Source organism: Biomphalaria glabrata, chromosome 14, assembly GCF_947242115.1.
Source record: "Biomphalaria glabrata chromosome 14, xgBioGlab47.1, whole genome shotgun sequence".
NCBI classification, from domain to species: domain Eukaryota; kingdom Metazoa; phylum Mollusca; class Gastropoda; family Planorbidae; genus Biomphalaria; species Biomphalaria glabrata.
The window spans coordinates 8200293-8226185 of record NC_074724.1 but is presented as its reverse complement, the minus strand read 5'-3'; the positions used below and the strand labels follow the sequence as shown (position 1 = coordinate 8226185).

Below are 25893 nucleotides of genomic sequence, written 5' to 3'. Positions count from 1 at the left end.
GGTCCAGCAGACAATGGATAGGTGAAGTGATAACATATAGTATTTGAAGTTCTGTGCGTCTTTGTTTAATTCATATTCACTGCAGCAGGGGTTCTTAACCTGTGGGTCGCGACCCATTGAGAGGTCGATTGACGATTTGTCGGGGGTCGCCTAAGACCATCGAAAAAATGTATTGTATTTAGTGTATTCTTCTATTGATGTGTTTGTTATGGTGGGGTGGGGGTGGCGGCAGAGTGGGAGATAGTAAAAAGGGGTCACCTAGCTTAAAAGGTTGAGAACCGCTGCTGAGTCTCTTTTTGATCAATGCTTTCAATAATCACAAATAAGACATGGTTTCTCTTTAGTTATCAATATCATGAAATTATTTTCAAGAAAGACTGAAAAATAGAAAAAAAAAAAAGACTCACTATTGAACAGCGGAAAAAAAATATCAAGAGTAGGCCTACATTTTTAACAGTCACTGTTAGTACATTGTCAAGTTGTTTTAGTAAAGACTATTGATTCCCACATGGTGCAATCAGACCAACTCAATAGCTAACATGATACAGAATAAACAGGCTGATGTGTGTCTTCGTAAATCTTACAAGTAGGCCAGCGCTTTAAAATAAGGCCACAGAACAGTAAATCAAGTTTTATTATTGTATAGATCCAGGACTGGGACTTTCTTCTATCATTCTATGATATAATTTGACCTAGTACAACAACATTGTATTCGTAGTTATACACAAGTAAATAATTTACAGTATCAAATACATCGGCATTTTGCTTATGTGTTTTTACAAGCTCTTCCAAAATCTTCATTTCAGCTAAAGAATCGTAGTTCCTATGTATTACGAGCGAACTCAAGTATTTTCAAGTTACACAGAGTAATGTGATTTCTGTTTATGACAACATAGTCTTGGACTAATCTTTCACGTAAGTAATATTAACAAATATATATATATATATATATATATATATATATATATATATATATATATATATATATATATATATATATATATATATCTGCGGTTGCCTAGAATGCTAGTGAACGGTGGAGGAAAACAGCAATGATAGATTATTGATATAATGTCTTCCGTTCAAACAAGAAAGTAAATAATTTCAGATGTTGATTACCATTGTATGAACTTCTAGTACGTCATACTACGACAAGGTGGCCTGCTAGTATCGCTCCCCTTGCCCCATAAAAAAACGTGATAGATCAAGACCAGTCGTCATAAAAGGCCTGAACACTGACCTGCAAGTCGCAGCCTGTGGGAAGTCGCAAGAATATGCATCGTGGCAACACGCTATTGGTCTCCACAGCCCACAGGTTGCAACGTCGCAGGTCAGCGGTGAGGCCTTATATAACGGACGGTCTCGCTTAGATATAAAGGCTATACTACTCGTAGAACTGAAGTAAAGACGCATTACACCCACAATTAAAAAGTAAAAAAAACATAAAACATGATGGTGAAATTACATCAATTATTTTGAATCAATCATGTTATTAGTTTTTGTTAGACCTAGACTATAAATAATAAATTAATTTTTGTGATTGGAAATATTTGTATTAATTATTTTATTTTTGTTTAGAGAAACTTTCATGCTTTTAGCAATCTCAGTACACTATGTCCTATTAATTTCGTGGAGAAGTATGGAGTGGCCTACAGGGGAGAAGGTTTTCAACAGCTACATTTAAATATAATCGAACTTGACATCTCGAGTCACTTACCTATTCAAGTACTTATAAAAAAAGTTTTATAGTGTACTGTTAAATTTTTTTAGAGAATTGAGCTAGTCTCTTCACAAGGATTATTTCCCCTAAGCTAAGTAACATTTCTGTGTAAAACAAAATTAATTCATTACGACTGATTGATTAAAAAGTAAAAAAAAAAGTAAAAATTCCCTTTCAGACTTTGCGATCTATAGGGCAGATGATGTAAATGTCATCTGTTTCTGTGTCCCACGGTTAACGAGGGTGTCATATGGCCAGCACAACGACCAACCGCATTTACTTTCCGCAACTAATGTCGGGTACCTCTTAGTGCTGAGTGAACTCGAAAGCGCCCAAAGATCCCAAAGTTAAAAATCCCAGTCTTCACCAGGATTCGAATACAAGCGCTTTACCGCTCAGCCACCGCGCCTCCGACTGATTGATTAACTCTTTTTAGTTAACGATTCATTAATGTGTTGTCATTGACAATGAATAATTGTTTCAACCTGATCCGAGAATGGGAAGTTGGAGAAATATCGTGTGAAAGATTCCACCCACACAGCCAGAAAAACTTAGAAATCCTTGCAGCGTTGACTGAGACGATGCTGTCTGTGAAAGACGTAGGTTAAGCGTGAGGCGCAAACATTACATACGTCAACTCCACCCACTTGTGGTGGCTGAGTGGGAAAGCGCTTGGCTTCTAAACCGATAGGTCTCCAGTTTGAATCTTAGGAACTTTAGGAATTTAGGACGTCCATGAGTTCAGCTATTTCTAGCATAAGTTTGGGAAAGTAAATGCGGTTAGTGGTTGTGCTGGTCACATGACACCCTCGTTATCCGTTGGTCATAAAAAAAGATGACCTGTTCAGCATATACCTTGTAGATCGTAAGGCCTAAAAGGGGCACTTTACTTTTTTTTTAGCCAGTTTAAACATTGCAGTGGCGTAGATAGGGTGAGGAAGGGGGTAGAATTTGAAAATCCCCCTGGCCCCCCACTTGAGTGTTTTTACATTAAATATAACGCAAAATGCAGGGCCCCTAAAGAGGTCAAGCCGCGCGGGCCCGCAAATGATGGCAAATTCCTAGCTATGCCCCTGATAAACATACACGCAAACAAACATTTTTTTCAGCCTTCACAATCAATGCCTGGTCAATGGATGTGAGTTTGTTTGTATACCTTTCATTTGTTTCATTTCTCTTATCTTGGTAATTATTCTAATGTTAATTTCCGCTTTCATTAAGTTTTGGTTTTTAGAAATCTAAGCACGAGAACTGGATTATCAGTTCATTTCAACCAATAGTTTTTATCATGTAAATCTCTCGATTGACTTTGCAATTCAATTTTTTTCAGTTATATATATATATATATATATATATACGTTTCAATTAAGAGTGTGTGTGTGTGTGTGTGTAAATCATTTCGAGTGTGTGGGGTTGTATTTTTCATTTGACTCTAGCATGTTGATCCTTATATTCAACGGAACTATCATGTTCGTTGTTTCTATTTCAATTGATTTTAGATAGGTCTATAGGCTTGAGAATATTGTTAACATAATGTTTTAAAAAAAAAAGATCTTTATCGTTATGTATAAGTCGACAACACCTCAGTGACAACTTTAATGCCACAGTGTTGACTTGAGATTTACGTGTTATTAGAGAGAGCCGTGTTTGCAGACATGTATTGTAATTAGAAGGAAGACCATTTCCTCATCGCTCATATCTTTACAGGCCCGAATAATATAATATAATTTAGTATTTAATTAACTGCAACGTGTTTAATTAGTTTTCATTCACAGCTTAACATAGACACTTACAATCGGTACAAAGTATTCCTATAGAATAAATGAGATTTAATTTTCTCCGTCTTGTCACCATTAGCATTCTAAATGTATTGATATTTCTAACATGAAATTTAAGATTACATCTAACATTGAAAACATGCATACTAAATCACTTGGAAGTGTCCATAATACCCACCATTAAGTAGTCTCATGTTCAACCGTTTCTAGGAAAAAACCAAATCGATTTATTTACTAATGATGTAGATCTACTTTTACAATACAGAACAAAAGTTGTTTTTTTTGTTTTTTGTTTTTGCTGAGATCCAATGCTTTTGTTTTCCTAATAGATTTGTTTGCTTTACCTGCTGTCTCCAAGCAAAGTGTTTTGTAGACAAAGCTTGTACCAGTGTTTCTCAAACTTATACATGTTATACCCAATATAAAATGTACGTCCCTTTGCCAACACAAAGTCATGCGTTTTCCTGTGTTCTAGTTCCCCTTTCAGACTTCGTGGTCAATATGGTAGATGATGTAAAGGTCATCTGATTCTGTGGCCTACGGTTAACGAGGGTGTCATGTGGCCAGAACTACGACCAACCGCCTTTACTTTTCCCCAACTAACGTCGGGTACACATTAGAGCTGGGTGGACTCAGAGGCGCCCAAAGATCCCGAAATTAAAAATCCCAGTCTTCACCAAGATTCGAAACCGGGACCCCCCAAGTTTAGAAGCCAAGAGCTTCACCGCGCCTCCTTTCCTGTATTATAAACTTCTGAAATTCATTTATCTAGCTTCTACAGCGTACTATGTTAAGTCGAATTAAAAAAGAAGCGGGACTAAACCGAAACAAAAGTGTGAGAGCCTTTCAAGGCAGTAGAGTTTGTGAGATTGTAACGGGCTTGATCGTCGCAGGATCATCCTAGTGCTCAGGAAGACTTCAAGTAGTTGGACTTATTTTCTTCACGCAAAAGACTCATCTCATCTCATGATCATTATGACGTTAGAACCACTGGAGTAAACTCTAGAATCGCATCAATAAAGACGTATTGCATTGTCCTCCTCAAATAAATGTTTGGAAATGATTAATGATAAAGCCTCATGCGAAAAAAAAGGATAAAAGCTTTTCGTTACAGCGTGGCGACGCGGGGTGGCCGTGGGCATGGTGCGAACCGGTATTATCGAGACCATCAAACAACATTCCTGAGCTCATAACACACTACTAGGCAGCAAATCATGTTGTAAGTCGAGAATAAGACCACACAACCAATAAATACTAGTAAGTACCTATTTTTGTTTTATTTACTGACAGATTTAAAATAAAGAACACACACAAGAAAAAAGAAAGCTAAATGAGTGAAATAACTACTATGTTTGAAAAAAAAATTAAATAGAGTAATATGTAGACTAGCTAATTTAAACAGACTGGAATAAATACGTTTTCCAGTTAAATATGTTGATATCAAGTATTAAATCATATGCAGGTCTCCGTTTTCGTTATCGAATAAGGGCCAAATTGTTATATTTAAATAGATTTAATCTTTTTTTTTTTCAGTAAATGCTTCTTTGAATACAATTAAATTTATTATTCTCGGGCATTCAAATTATAAATCTAGGTCACTAAACTGATGCCAGTTTAAATGGGAACACAAAACATCCGTCAATTTTTCACCGCATCATAGAGCCTCGATACGTTTGTCTATAAAAATAAATCTCAGTATTCGAAAGGCGTTTTTAATAGGTTAACATTGCGGGATTCGCCCCGCGTATAAATGCAACAGCGCGTGAAACCCTCTAAGCCAACAATCAATAAATCAATGAGATCTAGTCATATAAATACAATGTACATCTTTTGCATTCAGGGTTGAGAGTTATTCCTTCAGTACGGTCATTGTGATGATTACCAGGGGGACTTCATATTTGGATGAAGAATGTTTGGGAAACTTCCTATCAATGAAAAGTGTAGATCTGATCAGAAGGACTATCACCAGAGGTAATACGAGAGAGTGTAAATCAACGCAATTTTCAATTAATTATGTTCTTGCTTAAATAGTATGCCTGGATTTTCACTCTTTTATGTTGTGTAGACCTAGTGTATATTTGTTGTTTCCCCTTGTTACCTCTCAGCACTGAACTGCTGATAGACAACTAAACCGTTGTAGGCGTAATATTGCTTGACTGATAAAGCTTCAAATAACTTGAAAAACTTCTTGGTGAACAGTACTAAATAGAAATTTATTTTATAATATAGACCAGTGATGCTCAACCTTATTCGACCTGCGGGCCATTTTAACTTTCGAAACGCGTGTCGCGGGCCACATCAACAAAAAGGTACGAAAAATGAAATCAAAATTCACCTGAAACTATTTGAAACTATTGGATCTAGTACTTACATTAATTAATGGGATAGTTAAAGTCTATCATTTTTTACGCGTCTTAAAATGGTTTCATTTTCTACTTAAAATGTGAGCAACATTTTAGCTACCTTTACCACCTACTTATTTTCTTGTCTCTTTTCGGTAAATATTCTCATCCCTCCTCCAATCTCTAGGGCGTAGTTTAACCATTCTTTTAGACGCGGCTCAAACCAAGAAGGCCTTCATATTTGTTTTACAATGCCGCTGTATATGTTTTTTTTTTGTTTGAAACAGCCAGACTTTCTTAACAAAACAAATATGTTTGCTTATTATCATGTTCCACAAAAAAGATCCATTCACTTTTCCTGGTAGATTCTACATTCAGAGTTCCATTTCATAAACTCATAATCGCACACTCGTTAAAGGTCATAGTATCAATCCATCACAGAAAAAGTGAGGGCCCTAACGAAGGTAAAAATACATTTACAACTATTTTTAAGGGGGAAGGATTTTCTACTTTTTGTGCCGACGTTTCGGTGGGCCGGATGGAACCACATCGCGGGCGGTTCTGGCCCGCGGGCCGTACTTTGGGCATCGCTGATATAGACAAAATCACATTGATTTTAAAATAAAATAAATGTACTAGGCTTTTGTAAAAATATTCTTTAAAAAAATCTAACTCACTACAATTATTACACAACCTTTCAGTCTCATGTTCTGGTTTCGTCTCCTTAACTAAGACCAAGTGATGACAATGCCACCTAATTTGCACCATTCACAACCAATCGCTAACCTCTTCCCACCGTCACCATAGAAACACACACACACACACACTCCATAACAATATCAGATATTTTATTAGAGGCCACCAGAATGGTAAGGTTGTATCTATGATAGTATCTAACATAATTGTGTATCTGGATATTCGTAGGATATTCATAGTATAAATGTAACAAGTATTTATATACATATGTGGTGAACACTCGCACGTGGAACTGGTACATTAAAGAAGGCTTTGGCCTGTCGTTGATTTATAGAATCAAACTGAACCGCTGTAGGCATATTATCTCTTAACATATAAAAAAATGAGAAATAATTTTTTTGTTAAAAATACCTAATAGAACTTTCATTACAATATACACACAATTTTTAGATAAAATGAAATAAATGTAGTAGACTTTAGTAATAATATAAAAGTATTTTGGACAAACTCTAACTCACTACTATAACACGTCTTTTCAGTTTCGCGTTTTGGAGTCGTCTCTCGTACCGAAGACCGCTGTCGACAATTCCACTTATCTTGCATCATGTACAACCAAATGCTAACCTTTTCCCACCGTCCCGGTAGAAACACACACACACACGCATAACATAACATAACATAATGAGGGTTTTTATCGTGTGTGCTCGGCATTTGTCCTCGCCTCTAGCCCCGAGAGTTTTGAGATACGGGCCACTGATAATAAGATGTAATAAATCTGTATCGTTCCCAGACAGAACGAAGACACACACACACATGCACACACACATGCACACACACACAAGCACACACACACATGCACACACACACACACACACACACACACATATATATATATATATATATATATATATATTGTTACGTATTTCTGAATCTTCTGGCTAGAAGTATTAGTAGGCACACAAATAAAAACACTGCAAAGAACTTGACGACTAAACTTTCAGTTTCATATAACTTTATTGACTATTAACTCTAACAATTCGTTACTGTAACATGTAGCGTAGAAGACTGTACAATATCTGTCAGTTTACAGTTAGCTATACTTCGTTGCAATTCATCTCTTCACTTCGTTGCAATTCATCTCTTCTCAACTTGCATCGAGCCGTATTCCACAGAACAGACCAACGACACACTTCCCAGTGTCGCTCCAGGTCTCCTAAAGCTGAACCAAGTCGTAACAGACCAACAACACACTTCCCAGTGTCGCTCCAGGTCTCCCAAAGCTGAACCAAGTCGTACTCTAGTCTACCACATCAGAGCCGCACACGTCTTACATCGACTGTATCGACTGTAACGGCTCAAGTCCACTGTAGTTCGCTGTATAGACTTTAACGACAGTAGTCCACTCCAGTTAACTCTACCCTAGTTAACTTGCATCGAGTCGTACACATTTCTCTTCCACAGAGCCGCACACGTCTTACATCGTCTGTATCGACTGTAACGGCTCACTCACGACTCCATACGACTGACTTTCACATTAACTCTCTGGCTTATAAAGAGTCCCTAATCGCTTGTCCAAAGTTGCACAAACACTCCTAGTATCCTCTGGAATAACATGTCAGGAAACGTCACATCCTGTCTTTATTTATACATGTAGATTCCAGAAAACACTCGCTGCAGTGTCATCAAGTCGGGGTCACACGTAGTGACCTTTATCTGTCACTGTTCATTAGTAACTGTCCCCCTACTTAGATCTGTTCGTCCCCTGGAACAACACGTGTGGACACGTCACATCCTGTCTTTGTTTGTACATGTAGATTCCAGGGAACACTAGCTGCTGTGTCATCTCGCTGGGGTCATACGTTGACCTCTACCTATCACTGTTCATTTGTAACAATATATATATATATATATATATATATATATATATATATATATATATATATATATATATCGTTCTTTTATTAGTAATTTTGTAATTGCTCTTTGTAACTTTTCTTTGTCTCTTTCAGAACAATGGTAGAAACATGCCCAATGAAATTCCTATTTGTGGTAGTTTTAATTATTGCTATCATTTTACTTATATTGGATGTAATTGTCTACAATACCTCAAGCTTCATTATAGTAGTCAATGTCAAGGAGAAGAAATTAATATTGATAGCGAACTTCACCAGTTCATCCACGACTCGTAAAGAGTTGATCTTAATCAACAAAGAAACAACCTTCAATGGCGACTCAATATACGAAGTAGGCTTGAATGGTACTGGGGTTGACAACATTGATAATTCATCTTTTACCCATGAGGGATGAAACAACGCTATTAACAGCACGCTAAATATCCAACAATAGTCCAGTACATTATATGAATACAAGATTCAGCCTTCAGTTGATAGCTACGGCGTTGATCTGACCTTCTGTGTGGTTAATTATCCTTGAAAGGCTTTTAGAGAATATCCCACCGGGGGTGTCAGGACCGCTACTCTCATTTTCACATTTTCGTCATAGGTTTTTAAAGTGCAGCAAATGACGTCATCTGTCCATTGTGAGACGGATTTTTTTTTTCCTGGATTTTCTTTTTTTTTTTCAGGAAATTTAAGTCAGTTTCAATTCACTAATGGATCTTTTGGTATTACCACAATTGCAGATTTCTGTTCAAGTTACCATTTAACAATAAACATCATGTGAGTTGTAATGGAGTGTGTGCGTATGTGGGACGGTTGGAGGAAGTTAGCGATTGGTTCTGAATGATGCAAGATAGGTGGAATTGTCGTCAGCCGACTGAAAAGAATTGTTATTGTAGTGAGTTAGATTTTAAGAACACCATTTTATATTTTTACTAAACTCTTCTATATTTATTACATTTCGTCACAAGTGTATTGTAATGATGTCCCAATAAAAGTTATATTAAGTATTTTTCTTAAAGAAGTAATTCAAGTTATTTTTTAAGTTTTTGCAAGTTAAGATATAATGCGCATGCATCGGTTTTGTTGTCTACCAGCAGTTTGATGCAACGACTGGTAACAACAGATATTCAGACTATACTTTACATAAAAGAGTGAGAACCCTGGTGAACTATACAGTGAAAAACCGAACCAACAAAAAGCTGAGAGAAGAAGCAGGCCTATCTGCAACTGACAAAACCTATCCATGCCACGTATAAGGCCGGCTTTTTAAAGCGAGGATTGGACTTTGCAGTCGTCTTCGAGTCAATACTGAGAAATGTGCTCATCTTTAATCACGAAGAAGCGGCTATATAATAATAATAATAATAATAATAATAACATAATTTAAGAAAAACTGAGATAGAAAAGCAAAGAAAATATGGGAACCTAGGCTTGGAGATTAAGCGTCTATGGAAATTGTCCAAAATAACAATATACCCCATTGTTATTTCAACCGAGGGGATAATAACAACTGACCTCACAGACACCTTCAAGGCCCTTAACATTCCTAGGAACATCTTCGTTGCCTGTCAGAGGGCGGTACTGCTGCAGACCTGCCACATCACCAGAAAATTCCTCAGTGGAAACTGTTAAAGGGACTACGATGAATTTTGTTTCTCTTTGGCGAAACTCGACCCTGGCAGCGCCAGAGAATGAATACTAGTTCATTTCTAACATAATAATAATAATACCGCTACCACTATCGATATCGCCGTACCACTGTCTCATAATTTAAGAAAATCTGAGATAGAAAAACAAACAAAACATGGGAACCTAGGCTTGGAGATTAAGCGTCTATGGAAATTGTCCAAAATAACAATATACCCCATTGTTATATCAACCGAGGTTGTAATAACAACTGACCTCACAGACACCTTCAAGGCACTTAACATTCCTAGGAACATCCTCGTCGCCTGTCAGAAGGTGGTACTGCTGCAGACCTGCCACATCACCAGAAAATTCCTCAGTGGAAACTGTTAAAGGGACTACGATGAATTTTGTTTCTCTTTAGCGAAACTCGACCCTGGCAGCGCCAGAGAATGAATACTAGTTCATTTCTAACATAATAATAATAATACCGCTACCACTATCGATATCGCCGTACCACTGTCTCATAATTTAAGAAAATCTGAGATAGAAAAACAAACAAAACATGGGAACCTAGGCTTTGAGATTAAGCGTCTATGGAAATTGTCCAAAATAACAATATACCCCATTGTTATATCAACCGAGGTTGTAATAACAACTGACCTCACAGACACCTTCAAGGCACTTAACATTCCTAGGAACATCCTCGTCGCCTGTCAGAAGGTGGTACTGCTGCAGACCTGCCACATCACCAGAAAATTCCTCAGTGGAAACTGTTAAAGGGACTACGATGAATTTTGTTTCTCTTTAGCGAAACTCGACCCTGGCAGCGCCAGAGAATGACTACTCGTTCATTTCTAACATAATAATAATAATAATAACAATAATAATAATAATCTTCATTGTCCGTAATGGGATTGGTCTTACAATTAGTGCATTGCACCAAACAAAACTTGATAACATTATAAAAAAACAAAATATACCTCAAATAATTTGGTAGAAATAGGAAATTAACTCGCATATTTTTAGCGGCTCTGAAAGGGGAAAAGAGGCTATTAGTTTTGTGTGGAATGTCTGTCGTCCGTCTATCCATCTTTCCGTTCCGTTTAGATCTCGTTAATTATAAAAGATAATGAAAATCCGACACCATAATATTTTAGAACGTTCTACGTTCTGATGCAACGGATACTTTTTTCTTTTCTGAAAGCGAAAAATCTAATGTTTTAAATCATTTATGCAAGAAGTTGTTTTTTTCATAAAAATACACCACTTTTACAACTATTCACTACTAATAGTAACAAACACAGGGGGCTCTTTAGTAAGGAGAGTTCTCAATATACCATATTTTTAACACTTTTTGCAAATGGTTTTAGATTTGTTTTCCAAAATTTTTTGTAACATTTTTATTGCTAAGTTATATAAGTTCTGTTATACTAACTACTACATTTACAAAAAAAATGTTAACTATTCTTTTAAAAGAGAAAAAATCTATTTAGTATGTATATAAGTTGCACAGAATTTAAAACAACAATTAATAAGTAGTTTTTCGTATTATCGCGTGAACTGTAGCACCATCGTATAACCACACAACACTCAACCAAAGGGAATTTTTTTTACGGAAATGTTTTTTTCTTGAGGATTTGAATAAGAGATTGACCCTTTACAAAACAATTAGATCAATTAGATATTCATTATAAGACATCAGTTGGGACAGGTTCACATCTAACTTCACATTCACTTTCACCTATCCTCGTCTGCTGGACCGCTGGGGCACCACACAAGATCTGTCAACCCTTTTTTCTCCATTTTTCTCTGTCATTTGTCTTTGATAGAATTTCATTCTGATGAACTTTCTGAAAATATTGAAACCTGCCTAGGTGGACCACTTCTGGGGCCGATTATGAGTTTGTGTTTCCACACGAACTGTCTTTGTAACCTTGTTAATTTACGCGTTTGTATAATATAAGAAATATTCGTTAGTTTTAAAGATAATGATGCGAATGATAAAATATCCACTTGAGGTCTAAAATTAACAAAAAATTGAACGCAAATGTAATACATTAGGATTTATTCAAAGAAATTTTTACAGTCCAACGAAAAACATACAACTAAAAATCTACTCAACTTTAGTTAGGCAAATATTAGAATATGCATCCTCTGTTTTAAACTCTCAACTCCATAGACATTAAGAAACTGGAACACATACAAACTAGATCCATGAGATTTATAACAAACGAATATTCAAATTTGATTGGAGTAACACTATTTGTAAAATCACTAAAGTTTAGAGACACTTCAGATCAGAAGAATAAAAAGTAGCTATAATACATTAAACACTAAACCCTCATTTACAAATCGAAAAACAAAACCACAAATGAAATACTTAGACATTGTTAGACACTTGGTATTATTAGTATGTATAGAGACGCACCATAGTTGACAGGCTTTGAACTAGACATTTAGTGACGTCACGACTTAGTTGGGTTATAGATTTTTTATGTAAAGATAGTCAGTTAGTGTTTGGACTTCATAGGGATATTGTTATACTACGGACGTGGCCTTTTCAATAGTAAACGTCATCTGAATATCAGCGGTTTTGACTGTTTCTACTTGTTACTTGTGTAGGTCACTAGCCAATCCAGTATTCTCGAGGGGGGGCGAATTTTTTTCCAAACCCTAACCCAAACTATGAGTGAACCCTAACCCTACAAAAGATATTACTTAAAACTACTTTATCCGAAGAATTTTACTAGCCATTGTTTCTGATGTGTCTTACAACATGGCCATACCGGTTCTCTAGAGCTCTCATAAAGACGGCAAAGGCGTTGCCAGGACCTGCATTGAGAAGCAGACGTAGCAAAGTGTCGGCGCGCTCCGTTCTGGTCAACGTGTTCCTTATCACTTCCAGGTCATCTCGATCTAGAACCTTTTCGTGGAAGAGGTAAGCTATGATGTCCAGAGGCTCAATCTCTTCTCTTAAGTAAACATAGTTGTTTTGTATCATCTGTTCGTCTTCGGGGTTTAACCTACCTCGTAAAGCGTGGTTATCCCTGGGAGCATTTACTGTAGATTTAAATAGTAATACTTCATTGGTAAAAGTAACTAAATACAGAACTGTAATACTCTGTTAAATGCTACAAAATAAAAAGCCTAGTTTTTATGATAAAAAAAATAATACAGATACAATAATTTAAAAGCTAACAAAATATAAGAATTTGTTTTAAAGTTTTTGTTTTCCCCTTTGAAATGAAACAAGAACATACAACTTGTGTGCGATTTAACCTTGGTTAAACAATTAATAAACTGTCCTCCCTTATTGCATCTAAGAAAAAAAATAGAAATTCGAACAAATTGAAAAAAAGTGCGTTGATTTTTTATCATTATAAAATAGTCACATCAAACTACAGTATTCCGTTAGCTAACTAACTAACCAACCAATGTTACTAAAAGTAAAAAAAATTGAGACACTCCAGGACAGGAGACTAGGATATACTGTAGCAATAACACATAAAACACTGAAACATAACTTAGAAATATAATGAAACATGACATGATACATACTCAGAAAGATAAACACATAATTTTCTTTCCTATACCAGGACAAAGTCATATAAAAATACTTTTGCTATTCGAGTGGGCCTACTATTAAAACAAAAAAAGGGTTTAAGGAATTAGCAAGTAAAATAGTTCGTTTTTAATTAACTTAATCATTTTTAAGTCTGTCTGTAATTTATAATAAAAAAAAAAAAGGAAAAAAAATGCTTTCGTTGTGTTTAGTCTTTCTGTCTGTTTGTCGGTCTGGCTGTGTTTTAATCTGTGACGCTTAGATCTTAAAATGAAAGCTGCTGTTTTACTTCCTATTGAACTATACTCTTTAGTGTGTCAAACAATAGGGAACATAACTTACAAAGACTAAGGAAGCCTAACTCTAGTAATACCTATTAGAGATTTTCATTAATGGTTGAAAAAAATCGCCTATATATTGTGAGACACTTAGTATTATTAGTTTGTATAGAGACGCACCATAGTTGACGGACTTTGAACGCAACATTTATTGACGTCACGTCTTAGATGGGTTAGAGATTATTGATGTGAATATAGTCAGTTGGCTCTCTCTTGATATACTGCTAAGAACAGCTGCTGACCGGGAGAAGTGGAGGGATCTAGTAACGTGAGCTATCACAGCTACGACAAAATCAAGAGACACATCAGAGATGAGATCTACACAAAAAAGGGTTGATAAGCTAATTTTTTTATCTTAATGGTATACGATTATCTTTTTTCTGCACTTTTAAGCTCATCAGAAAGAAATGCCCATTTTGTAGCGTTTATTTTGTTGGAACAATGGAGGTCTTACCTGACTTCCTTGACGTCATTGTTTAGTTTATCGTGAAAATCTCCGAATTTCAATTCAATGAAACACTTCAAATATTTATTCAAAATGTTAAAAACTTTGTTTATTCTCTACAATCTTATACTGAAATGCTTTCTCTATCACGAGCCTACCTGTATTGCCTCCTTGGCTGAAACAATGTAGTATCTTATTCCCGAAAACTTTGATAACCAACAAAACAGCAATAATAATGAATAAAACTGTTGTGGCAGGGCTGTCCTTATATATTATAGTGTACGACTTGTGCTCCTCTTCTGTTTCTAAAACATAAGTTAAGAACATGCGCTAATTAAAAAAATATTGGAACCATACCATGAAATAAATTATTTTTTGAAATAAATTTATATAGGTCTGTGAGTTAAACGTTTCGAATCACAGACCTATATATATATATACCTTAACTGGACATGGAGATCTTTTAACACTATACAAAATGTGAAAAAAACTTCAAAAAGCTGAAACAAAGCTTTGTTTTGTTAATTAGTTATAAGAAGTTACGTTGTTCTTTTTGAGGTCTAGGCAGTGCTTTTTGTTTTGTAAAATTATAGGTGCCGGTATTCAGTGATGGATTGCCTAACTTTTAAATACTAATAAATTAATAAAATACAAGAAAAGTAATATTTTTTCCCCACATTGAAAAAAAAATATTTATATAGATCTGTGAGACGGTATGAATATATATTCTACCCTATTTTAAAAAAAGTTTACTCAATTCGTTGACGGGAGTACCAAAAAATTATTATGGTTTGTTAATCGAATTTCTATGATGACGACATATGTCATCCAGGGGTCTCAGGGCTTTGCTTTGCAGTTTTTGGCCTATTCTTTTGACTGTTTAGGCTTAAATGAGCCCGAAATGTTCGAATGCAAATTAAGAAAACCCATCCTATTCCTAACATTTACTTCCGCCAAAGCTGTTTTCTTGCCATCAATAATATCTGCCCACTATGCTGTATCATTTGCTTACCTCTACTTGGTACTATATTTATCAAGCTTATGTCAACTCACTTCGTCTGTCCGTATAATATCTCACACTTACCTCCCTTGTATCACGTAGCAATTTGGCACAATTATTCAAGGTCGATGACAACACGCGAATTAATGGAAAGATTAATCAATTATTCAGTCAGTTAGTAGTAATTAATTATTTTAAATATAATTCTTTTTTTAATGGAAAATTTACTAAGCTAACGAAAGATAAGCCATGAAAAAAATGATAAATATGGCAGCGATTCAACGGTGCGCCCCTTCCCCTACAAACAAGCGGCACACGACAGGTTACAATAATCTCACACGATTATGTTAGTAAGGTTTTTAGTATATCCGCATGCATATATTTTATCTGTTATTGTATTTTTAAATAGATACATATCATCAAATATATTCTGGTTTTAAAAAAATGCATTGGATTTGGTTTAAAAAAAAATATCATTATCTAGAATAAAATTATAACCCTTAAACTAGTTGTGCTTGATACATTGTACTTTTAATAACAGGCTTGCTAAGGGACGTGTCTTATATCTATACTGCTGTACTTTCAGGTCACATTAAGACTGACATTATTTATATATTTAGATTTAATTTAGATTATGTAGATTTAAATCTAATGATTTTGATTTTTTTCATTTAAAACATGGGCATAATTGAACGCATGCCGAGACGTTTAGTTTTACTATTACTTCTCCAAAGTAGCAACGTAGTGACTTGAGAATTTCAAAATGTTTAAAACCTAAATATATTATGGCTTTTAATTAGCGCTACTTTCATGCTTATAGCATGCTCAGAGAGCTTTGGTCCAATCTCAGATGTGGACCAGTTGGTGGGAGGGTGTATCTAGGAGAAGGCTTTTCCGTGTTGCCTTTAGGCGTTCAGTAAACACTACTCTGCTCGACTCGGATGTCGAACCTCGAACCCCCTTCATAGGTAGCCAATCCAAGCCAAGTTCAAACGCACTTAGCCTCTCGACCACGCTTCTATCGTTACTATTACAAATATACATTACAAACCATTAGTACAATACGTGTACCATGTAATCAACAAATCTTCATCTTTTAATGGGTTAAAGCAGTGTTTCCCAAACAGTGTTCCACGGAACCCTATTATTCCACGAGGCCTTCATAGGTGTTTCATGAACTACTGGAACAATGAACTAGTAGGTCACCGCGTGACTTAATCTCTCTAAAAAAAATAAGCAAAATGTTCAGCTAAATACAAAGTGTTTCCCTACGGAAAAAATTTGAGAAAGTCCGGAATTTAAAAAAATAGTCAAAGCTCTGACCACAATATATGAATTATTTTATCTGGAGTTAAGGTGTGAAATACATTGTTTAAATTAAATACAATTTATAGTTTTATTTTTTTTATCTTTTGTTCTGAAAGTTGAGGCAGTAAATGTGAATACAATCACAGTGAGGCTGCTGTATTATTTATGGCTGAGGCTTCTGATAGTTCACGCCACATTAGAAGGTGGGTAAAACCGAAATTTACATGGCTGCGTCATTACATCAATAGCTCTAGCATCAAATGATCAAAGGTGAGATAGTTGTTTCAAATGTGAGAATGTGTTGGCTAACTATGTGATTGAACAGGGAAACAATACCTCTCTCATCTTGGTTGATCTGATGATTATTCAGTCTTGTAGTAGTGACTGTGTTTTGAGTCGCAGGCCAGCATTAAAGATAATTTGAAATAGTGCACTAGAGAGAATATAAAGCTTTACATTTGGATTTACATATTTTTCTATACCTGCAACAATCATTATTACAGAGTGTGACCTAAAGAGGATTCATGAACCAATATGAGTTCACATTACCTAGTAGCGGGTATAGCTAAAAATATTCAATTAGAATTATAGCTAGATTTAGGTACTTTAGATCAACAGATCAGTGTTAAAAGTGTGCTGGCACGTTCGTCCAGAGGTGTACTGGTCCCTTCTTGTACTGCCTAGGTTATTAGGTATAACCTCCAGGTATACAATTCAACTAATGTATGCAACAAAAGACTTTACAAAGTCGCAGGTAAACATATTTACATGGTTTATTTACATAAATAAAATAAAGGTGTAAATACATGGCCATTAACTCACAGGCCGACACAACAAAAAGTAAACAAAAGATACTCAAAAATAATATGGCACACAGCCCTAGTCATATGTTACATTATCGTCACATTCTGGTTATCAAAAATACAGGTCACAGGCCTCAGGTCAACACATGACCACTTTTGACCATTGGGTTACAAACTTCCGGATTACACAGCCAAATGAAGGTCACAGGCCTCAGGTCGAAACACGACCACTTTTGGCTACACTATGGTTTCAGGCTTCAGGCTTACACTAGCCACTTTTAGCCAAAAAAACAACAAAATGGTCATGATGAACTATAGGCTTCAGGGAAACCTATGAGCCTACAAGCTTCATAGAATCCCACCTATAGCCATCCATTTGGTAAAGCCCATCTGATGATTCAATACGGGTTGAATCCCTCAGAGACAAGGCTATAAAAAATATGTAAAGTCCATCTGATGATGATGTCAGGTACCCATTACAGTTGCTGCGTCCTAAAAACCCGACATTAAAATGCCAGTCTTCACTAGATTTGAATTCTTGACCCCTAGGTTCAAATTAGACAGATGCGCTCCCTGGTCTTGGCCACATTCTTATCTTCTTGCGAGTCTTGGACGCTGACTGTAAGGAGGAGGATCATATCAATGGAATTGAGAAGCTACAGAAGGATCCTAGGTATCATATTTGTATACCGCATCAAAACCAAGAGATCAGAGACAGGGTTACTTCAGCGGTTGGATCCCCATGATGACCTGCTAACTATCGTAAAATAACGAAAGCTTAAAATCTATGGCAATATTACAAGGTCTTCGGGGTTCCCAAAGACCTTGCTTCAGGGAACAGTACCAGGAAAAAAAAGAAGAGGCAGACAGAGAAAGCGATGGGAGGACAACATAAAGAATGGACCATTGAAAGATGTTCTAACTAAGGCAAAAGACAGAGAGGGATGGAGAAAGACGGTTGACAAATCTTGCATGGTGCCCGAACTAAGGGATAGGTTAAAAAGTAATAGGTAATGCCTTTATTTCGCTACGTTTTAAAATGATTTTAGATGCTAACATTTATAATACTAATACTAAAATATTTAAGTTCTGGCATGTCTAGTTTGGTTTCTATTTTACTAGTATACTACTGTACCCTTTTTTCTTTTACCTCCAATTTGTCATCATTTTTTGGCGCAATATGTAGTCTGGCCAATTTATAGGCCGGCCTTTTAAAGTGTGTAATATTCCAATAACGGAAGGTAGTAAGCTGTGGTGACTTCAAATGACTCTAAAAAGAAAAAGTCAATATAAATTAAAAACAACAATTGCAATAGGCAGCGAAATTTACACTCTAGATTTTTTTAAATAGTACTTTTTATATTTCTCAGACTCTTTATGCTTAGTTTATGCTTCATATAAAGTAAATGTTTGTAATAATAACTGATATATCCACTTAGCGCAGTATCCCTATTACATTTTTTCCATTTGATTTAACCCTCCAATTTTTACTGCAAGAATGAATGATTTCCCCTTTAGCTAAGACTTTTCCAGTGTCTCCCAGATTGTGCTCCATGGAACCCAAATGTTCCTCGAGGACTGAATAGGTGATCCACGAACTGCTGGAATAATTAACTAGTAGGCCACCAAGTGAATCAATTTCCATAACAAAAAATATAAAAAGTGTTCCGCTAAATACTCTGAATATGCCAAGCGTTCCGTTAGAAAAAAAGATTGGTAAACCCTAACCTAGACCGAACACTATTGTCAATCGTCGTAGAATATAATAAAATAGAATGTTATAAGCATGAAAGTAGCGCTATATAAAAGCCATAATATATATTTATATATATATATATAACTCTTGAAGATGACTGTTGGTCATAAAAGCGAATCATTTTTTTTCCTTTGTCAAATTTATGGGTATTGAAAACCAATCTCTATTGGCGGCAGTTGAATTATGGCACCAAACAGCTGGTGGACAGCTTGTATGCGTATTATATTTTAACTTATAGAACTTGAAGTAACTTGAAGTAACTTGAAGTAACTTGAAATAAACTTCTTTTGTGATCAGAAGTAAATATAACTTCTAGTACAATATAAACAGATGGAACTTGAAATGAAATAAACTGATAGTTAAACAAATCTAACTCACTATAAAAAAAAACACGTCCTTAAACTCTGGCATCCTGGAGTCGTCTTTCGCTCTTAACATAGATATGACAGAGCCGGGGATCTTGCATCATTCTACAAAGCTAACAATTAATAATCCAATTCGTAATCATCTAACTATTAATGTTTTTTTTCCTTATAATCACATTGGAAACACACACACACACACACACTGAAACATGTGTTCAATTCAAGATAATGAAATAGTAGTACTTTTATAGAGTTGGGCAACTTCTTTTTGAGGGTCTTAAGTTTGTTTTAGGGCTACTATACAAACGTCACGGTTCCAGTTAGCATCCAAGGAACATTTGTGCCAAGTTTTATCAAGATTGGTCAAACGGTTTTGATTTTTATGCGTAACATACATGCATGCATACATACATATATACATACATACATACATGCATACACACACATACACACACACACATACACACATACATACACACATACATACATACATACGCCTTACTTTCTGCTATATGGTATAGAAGAAGATAATGGAGCGGATTTAAAGTACAGAAATAAGTTGGTGCTATGTTAAGACCACAAATAGTTCTCTTTCCTCCGGTCACGTCCTCTGTCCAGCAAGCGTTAACATGTAAAGGGAATACATTATTACATAGCTTTCATCCACTCACTATGTCTGTCAATAAATATATATAGATATTGACTCATAATAAATCATTTTAAATCAAAGACAGTAGGGCCTGCTAAGGTAAAAAAGAAATACGCCTCAAAAATTAGGTAGTTGCTAATATTTTTAAGCAAAGTACATGGAGAGTTCAGTTGGCTTTTCATCGTCGAAACTCAATTACGGATTAAGACTACAGCAACTTTTACAAAGCTTATATCAACTCACTCTGTCTGTCTGTCTGTCTGTCTGCCTGGTACAAATTTTTTATACGCTATTTCTCCTACACCCAATAAAGTAGAAATTTCGCAGTTATTTCTTGTCCCTGACTAAATAAAAATCATTTTTAAAATGACCAATTTGTTACTGGATTACTGGTAATTAATTATTTTGTTGGTTAATGAAAATGTAAAAAAAAAAAAAAAAATGTACTTCATAGATGTGGTGGTATAAGTTGAATTAGTTCCCCTTTTGCTTTCAATCGAGAATTAGTTCGTAGCTTAAAAATTGGAAACTAACAATAAAAAGCTAGTGTAGGTTAGTCAGTGTATCAGCTTGAGGAGGCCTGAGCCCCTTGAGTTCGAATTCTAGTTGTACAGCGTTTTTTTTTTAAATTTATTTTTAAAAATATGACGGTAACCTTTACTCAGATATACCTTCTTTCTTCCCGCTCTTTCAACAGGCTCACACGTGGCATAGGATCATAGCGCGATGAGAAAGCTAAAAGCGTGACATTGCGCTAAACAAAAAACAATTGGTAAAAATGTTTTCTAATCGCACATATTTATTATTGTAAGTCTAGATTACTCTAGAACGATAAAAAATTTAATTATTATCACTGATCCAAAATAATTAATACAATTACACTTAATATAAGCTTTGTTTTTTTTTCTTTAAAAAGTATGTTTTATAATTTTCATTTTTAGAAATAATTTTTGAAATGACAGCACGGAAAACATCTTCCAAGATACGCCCTCCCACTCTCCCCCACCCCAGTGGTCCACAAAAGTGATTAGACCAAAGCGCACTGAGTATGCTATAAGCATAAAACATACATTAACCAACACTATCCACTTACGCATTGTTTAAAGTCATCCATTTGGTCAAATGGAGTATAATTCGTTCGTCTTGTAAGTAGTGATAAGCTGCATGACTTTTGGTCTAAAACATCAAAGCTTTGCATGTAGCTTCCACAATTTACATCATACGTCTCATTGAATAGATGCAGAGAAGCTAGGTTATAGAATAGTGATGAAATTTAGCAAATTAATGACAAAGAAACTTGATTTGCATACATAAAGAGAGAGAGAGGGGGATAGATAGATAGATAGATAGATAGATAGATAGATAGATAGATAGATAGATAGATAGATAGATAGATAGATAGATAGACGACAGACAGACAGACAGACAGACAGATAGATAGATAGATAGATAGATAGATAGATAGATAGATAGATAGATAGATAGATAGATAGATAGATAGATAGATAGATAGATAGATAGATAGATAGATAGATAGATAGAAGATGCTTTGCAAAGTTTAAGTATCTAATTAACATGTACTAGTTTGACACATAGATACACGAAGCATAAAATTATCTTATGTTAAGAATTAAAGCCTGTAAATTATAAGATAAGGTGTGATAGATGCAGGTATCTACGAACTAGAATATTATTCACAAATAATTTTTTACACGTGAATTTCTCTAAGAATGAGGTCATCAGTGCCAGATTTTAGTTACTTATGTCCTTATGCAGGACTTTTTGTGGAGGCCTCTCTTCATGGTTCAGTGTAAATGTGCTTAATAATGTTCATACATCTAAAAGCATGTTTTCTTGTTTGGACGAACAATAGAGTTCTTCTACATTTGTTCTTTATTTTCTTATATAAAATATTTAACTTCATAATTGTTTTTTTACGTTGTGAGTATACAATGCTATAGTTGTGAAATGTAGAAGCTGCCTTTATAGGTAAGGTCATGAGTGGCGATCCCGTTCGATCAAACAAATTATAAAGTATCTTTACCACTGTCGCGTGACAGGCAAAACAAAAGAAATTCGAATATGAATTCAGATAATTAAATAGTTGTTTTAGCATTTGTTTCATAGCGAAAACTAGACCAAGGTTTGAGGAACAAAAGCGAAATGTAAACAGACTATGTTTGACGGGTTTAGAGAGAGGAGATTTATGGACGTAGAGATTTAGCTTTCTCGACATTCGACAGTTCCCTTCATCATTATTAAACTTCTTGTTCGACATTCGCTATCAGCGTCGACTAACTTCTATTGTTGGCCTTTCGCCTGTGTTATTAGATTTCGTTATTTTAGAGTTACCTCCGTTTGACTTAGCTACATAATATACAGCGAGGAAGCGTATAACAATTTTATATAAAGTTGTTAATTTCTCGACAATTATGAAATTATAATATTCAAGTAAGACAAACTATTGTTAATTCTACTTTAATTATTCTTTCGTATGTTTAGATAATTTTCCTAGAGGTAAGATTTTAAGACATTCCAATATTCTTTAATGGTATACCAGTGATGCCCAACCTAATTCGACTTGCGGGCCATTTTAATCTCCGACACGCGTGAACGAAAACGTGCAAAAAACGAAATGAAATAGACCTGAAACTCTTTGATTAGAGACCCGTGAATCTAGTATTTACATTAATTAAAGGGATACTTATCTTTTTTTTTGAGGCGTCAGAAAAGAGCTTCATTTCTCTACTTTAAATATGAGCAGCAGACTCATTTTCTTGTCTGTTTTTGGTGAATATTCCCATGGATCCTCCAATCTCTAGGTTTAGTTTAACAATCTTTTATTTGCGGCTCTAACCAAGAATTCCGTCGTAATGCTGTTATAGGTTATTGCGGTTTTTTTTTTATCAGCAACACTTTCTTTATAATGTTAAAGGTCATGTACCAATCCATCAGAGAAACATTGAGGGCCCTAATGTAGGTAAAGATACATTTTTCGATCTTTTTAGCGGCCCCCGTAAGGGGAAAAAGCCGCTATTAGGTTTGTGCAAAATGTCCGTCTGTCCGTCTGTCACACTCAGATCTCGAAAACTAGAAGAGATATGAAAAATATTATTTCATCATTAAATGCGGCTTGAAAAGTTTAGGTGCAATGGCTACTTTTGGTTTTCTAAAAGCAAACCGTTTAATTTATAAAATTAATTATGCAAGCGATTTTTTCATAAGAATACACCAATTCTAAAACAATTACGTAAATGTAAGGGAGGCAATGTTACAATATGCTAACAAAGATGGCCAATTTTTGTGTATTTTCAGTATCACTAAGTCAAATATATTTTAAAAATGTACACGAAATGTTTACAACAAATATAAATAATAGTTAAAGATGTTTTTTCTGGTCAACTAGCTGTTTGTTTATAAAGGCTAATAATGCATTTTGTATGTAAATATCACGCACATTTTTTTAATGGACTTTTTATGCAGCGATTTTCGTGCAGTAGCGTAACGTCGCAACATGATCAGGTGCTAAACCAATTCCTTAAGCTTTTTTAAAAAATCAGATTTTATTTATTTTTTGTTTAGTGCCCCCATCCAAATAAAAGAAGATTATTTTTGTGCGTTTTGTCTGTTGGTCGGTCTGTCCGTCACGATTAGATTAAAAAAACTAGAACTCTAAAAGCTATTGAAAATCTGTTTACACTTTAATGTTCCTCCCGTAACATCTCAATAGTTTTAAGTATCTAAAAATTGATTGTTCCGGATTTTTTTTTTTGTGTGCAAAACTAATCAACCCCAAGAAATGTTTGTTTGCTCTTCTAATTAATATTACATTCAATTTCCATGCTTAAACGTTGCAAAAACACATTATCAATAATATGCTGTTCCGTTTTTTATGTAAATAGCATATTAATGCTAAATCAAAATCTATACTGACTTATATTTCATTAAGTTTAAAAATGTTCCGGATATTGTTTTATAAAGCATGAATTATGCCTAATGATTGTTTGAAATCGCATAATTTACTAATATAACACTTATATTATTTGACAATGCGTCACTATAATTTGGTTATCAATATCAAATTGTTCCGTATTTTCATCTTTAAACAAATTTTTAAAAATATCGACAATAGGTTGTTCAGGGCTTTAAAAAAAAGTAATTTACTAGAATTGATTACTGAACATTACTTTTTAGACATTTTTTTTTCTTGCTAAAACATAACATAGAAGTTTTGTAATCGATAAAGAAAGTTCCGGATTTTTTTCTTACAAATCGTCGCCAGAAATTTCCGAATTTTTTTAAAAATCTACTAACGCCAAATAATTGTTTGAACTCCCTCTTCTAATTAATTAACAAATAATCTTCTCATTTACGAAATAATGTTTTTACGGATTTTTATGAAAAATATTTTAACTCACTACTCTCTTACAGTACATTTAACTTTCTACCTAAAACATTATAAAATCTAATTATCGTTAATATTATGTTCCGATTTTTAAGGAAAACAGAATCCAAACACCAAAGTAAGGTATGAAAATCTCTCCACATGGCTGTAGTACATCTAATTTTTATACGAGACCATCCAAAAAATTTAATTAACGGTATTACATTTAACTGAAATTCTCTTTTTCTTTTACTATTTATACAAACATCCGGAACAATCTATTATATAAACTTTTCAATTGTGTTCATACCTAAAAATTATTGCGATGTTTTGAAATGTAAAATAAAGGTTAATCAATTTTTAATAACTTTTAGTTGTTGTTTTTTTTGTTATATCAAGATGACGGACAGACCGATTGACAGACAAAACGCAAAAACAATGCGGCTTTGATCCTTTTTAAATAAATTCTATTAAAACTCAGTGCACCAATGTCTATGAACCCTCGTTAAATATCTCGTGTAAATAAAGACATTTTTTTATGGTACCGGTACTAGCCTATTGTGAGGTAATGGAATTTTTTTTCTTTGACGTCATATGAATGGACTCTTTAAATGTAATGTTAAAAGAACGCACTCGGTGCACCAATATCTATGAACACTCGATAAATGGCTCGTAATGATGAAGGCGATTTTTATTCTAGCTAGGCCGTGTGACGTAGTGTTTTTTTTTCCTTTGACGTCATATGGAATGAATTCTTAAATGAAATGCTTAAAGAACGCACTCGGTGCACCAAAGTCTATGATCACTCGATAAATGGCTCGTAATGAAAAAATAATATAAATTATAATAATCGTAATATAAAAAAAAAAAAAAATTACACACTCAAAACGCTCATAGCATTTTGAGTGTGTAATTTATTTATTTTTTTTATATTGAAGAGGTATATTTTTAGCTTCAAACATCGCTTATGGGGGGGGGGGGGGGGGTTAAACTCAAAACGCCCTTGGGCTACTGTCACATCTTTATTTATAGCTATTGTGAATGTATTAGTTGGGAAGCACAAAGTAAACTCTATATTTGTGTTTCACGTGAGAGACAAGAATCCACAGGTGAATTGTGGGATGTTAATCACATGGTCAATTAGTAGTCGCCAGGTTCTTAAGCTGTAAGAATGTCTGACGTAGTTGATTCAGTGATTTAGTATCAATTGTGTAGGC

The 25893-nt window shown here is 34.7% G+C and overlaps 1 protein-coding gene and 1 long non-coding RNA gene across 8 annotated transcripts; one reads left to right on the top strand and one right to left on the bottom strand.

Annotated features, from left to right (window-relative positions):
* Nucleotides 1–523: 523 nt before the first annotated feature.
* LOC106051256 (uncharacterized) lies at nucleotides 524–9124 on the top strand. Of its 7 annotated transcripts, XR_008774827.1 has the most exons (4): nucleotides 530–695; nucleotides 807–915; nucleotides 5339–5469; nucleotides 8546–9124. XR_008774827.1 is itself a non-coding variant. In XM_056010840.1 (2 exons), the coding sequence occupies exons 1-2, from the start codon at nucleotides 5408–5410 to the stop codon at nucleotides 8841–8843; spliced, it is 360 nt and encodes a 119-aa protein (XP_055866815.1). In that variant the 5' UTR covers nucleotides 5171–5407; the 3' UTR covers nucleotides 8844–9124. The 7 variants fall into 7 exon arrangements, 1 of the variants encoding a protein (XP_055866815.1); XR_008774828.1 differs by lacking the exon at nucleotides 8546–9124 and adding an exon at nucleotides 6542–6564 and having other exon boundaries at nucleotides 524–915; XR_008774826.1 differs by having other exon boundaries at nucleotides 540–915.
* Nucleotides 9125–12116: 2992 nt separating this feature from the next.
* On the bottom strand, nucleotides 12117–21561 carry LOC106066337 (uncharacterized). The gene is made up of 5 exons (XR_008774832.1): nucleotides 21386–21561; nucleotides 18673–18792; nucleotides 17056–17152; nucleotides 14570–14716; nucleotides 12117–13126 (listed from the first exon to the last, which is right to left on the bottom strand). It is a non-coding gene; the product is annotated as an uncharacterized LOC106066337 (long non-coding RNA).
* Nucleotides 21562–25893: the final 4332 nt, after the last annotated feature.

Excerpts from the sequence above, each read along its gene's own strand:
- LOC106051256 (XM_056010840.1), top strand. The coding sequence starts at position 5,408 with ATGTTTGGGAAACTTCCTATCAATGAAAAGTGTAGATCTGATCAGAAG. Across the intron at positions 5,470-8,545 it reads CAGAAGGACTATCACCAGAG|AACAATGGTAGAAACATGCC; the intron begins GTAATACGAGAG and ends TGTCTCTTTCAG.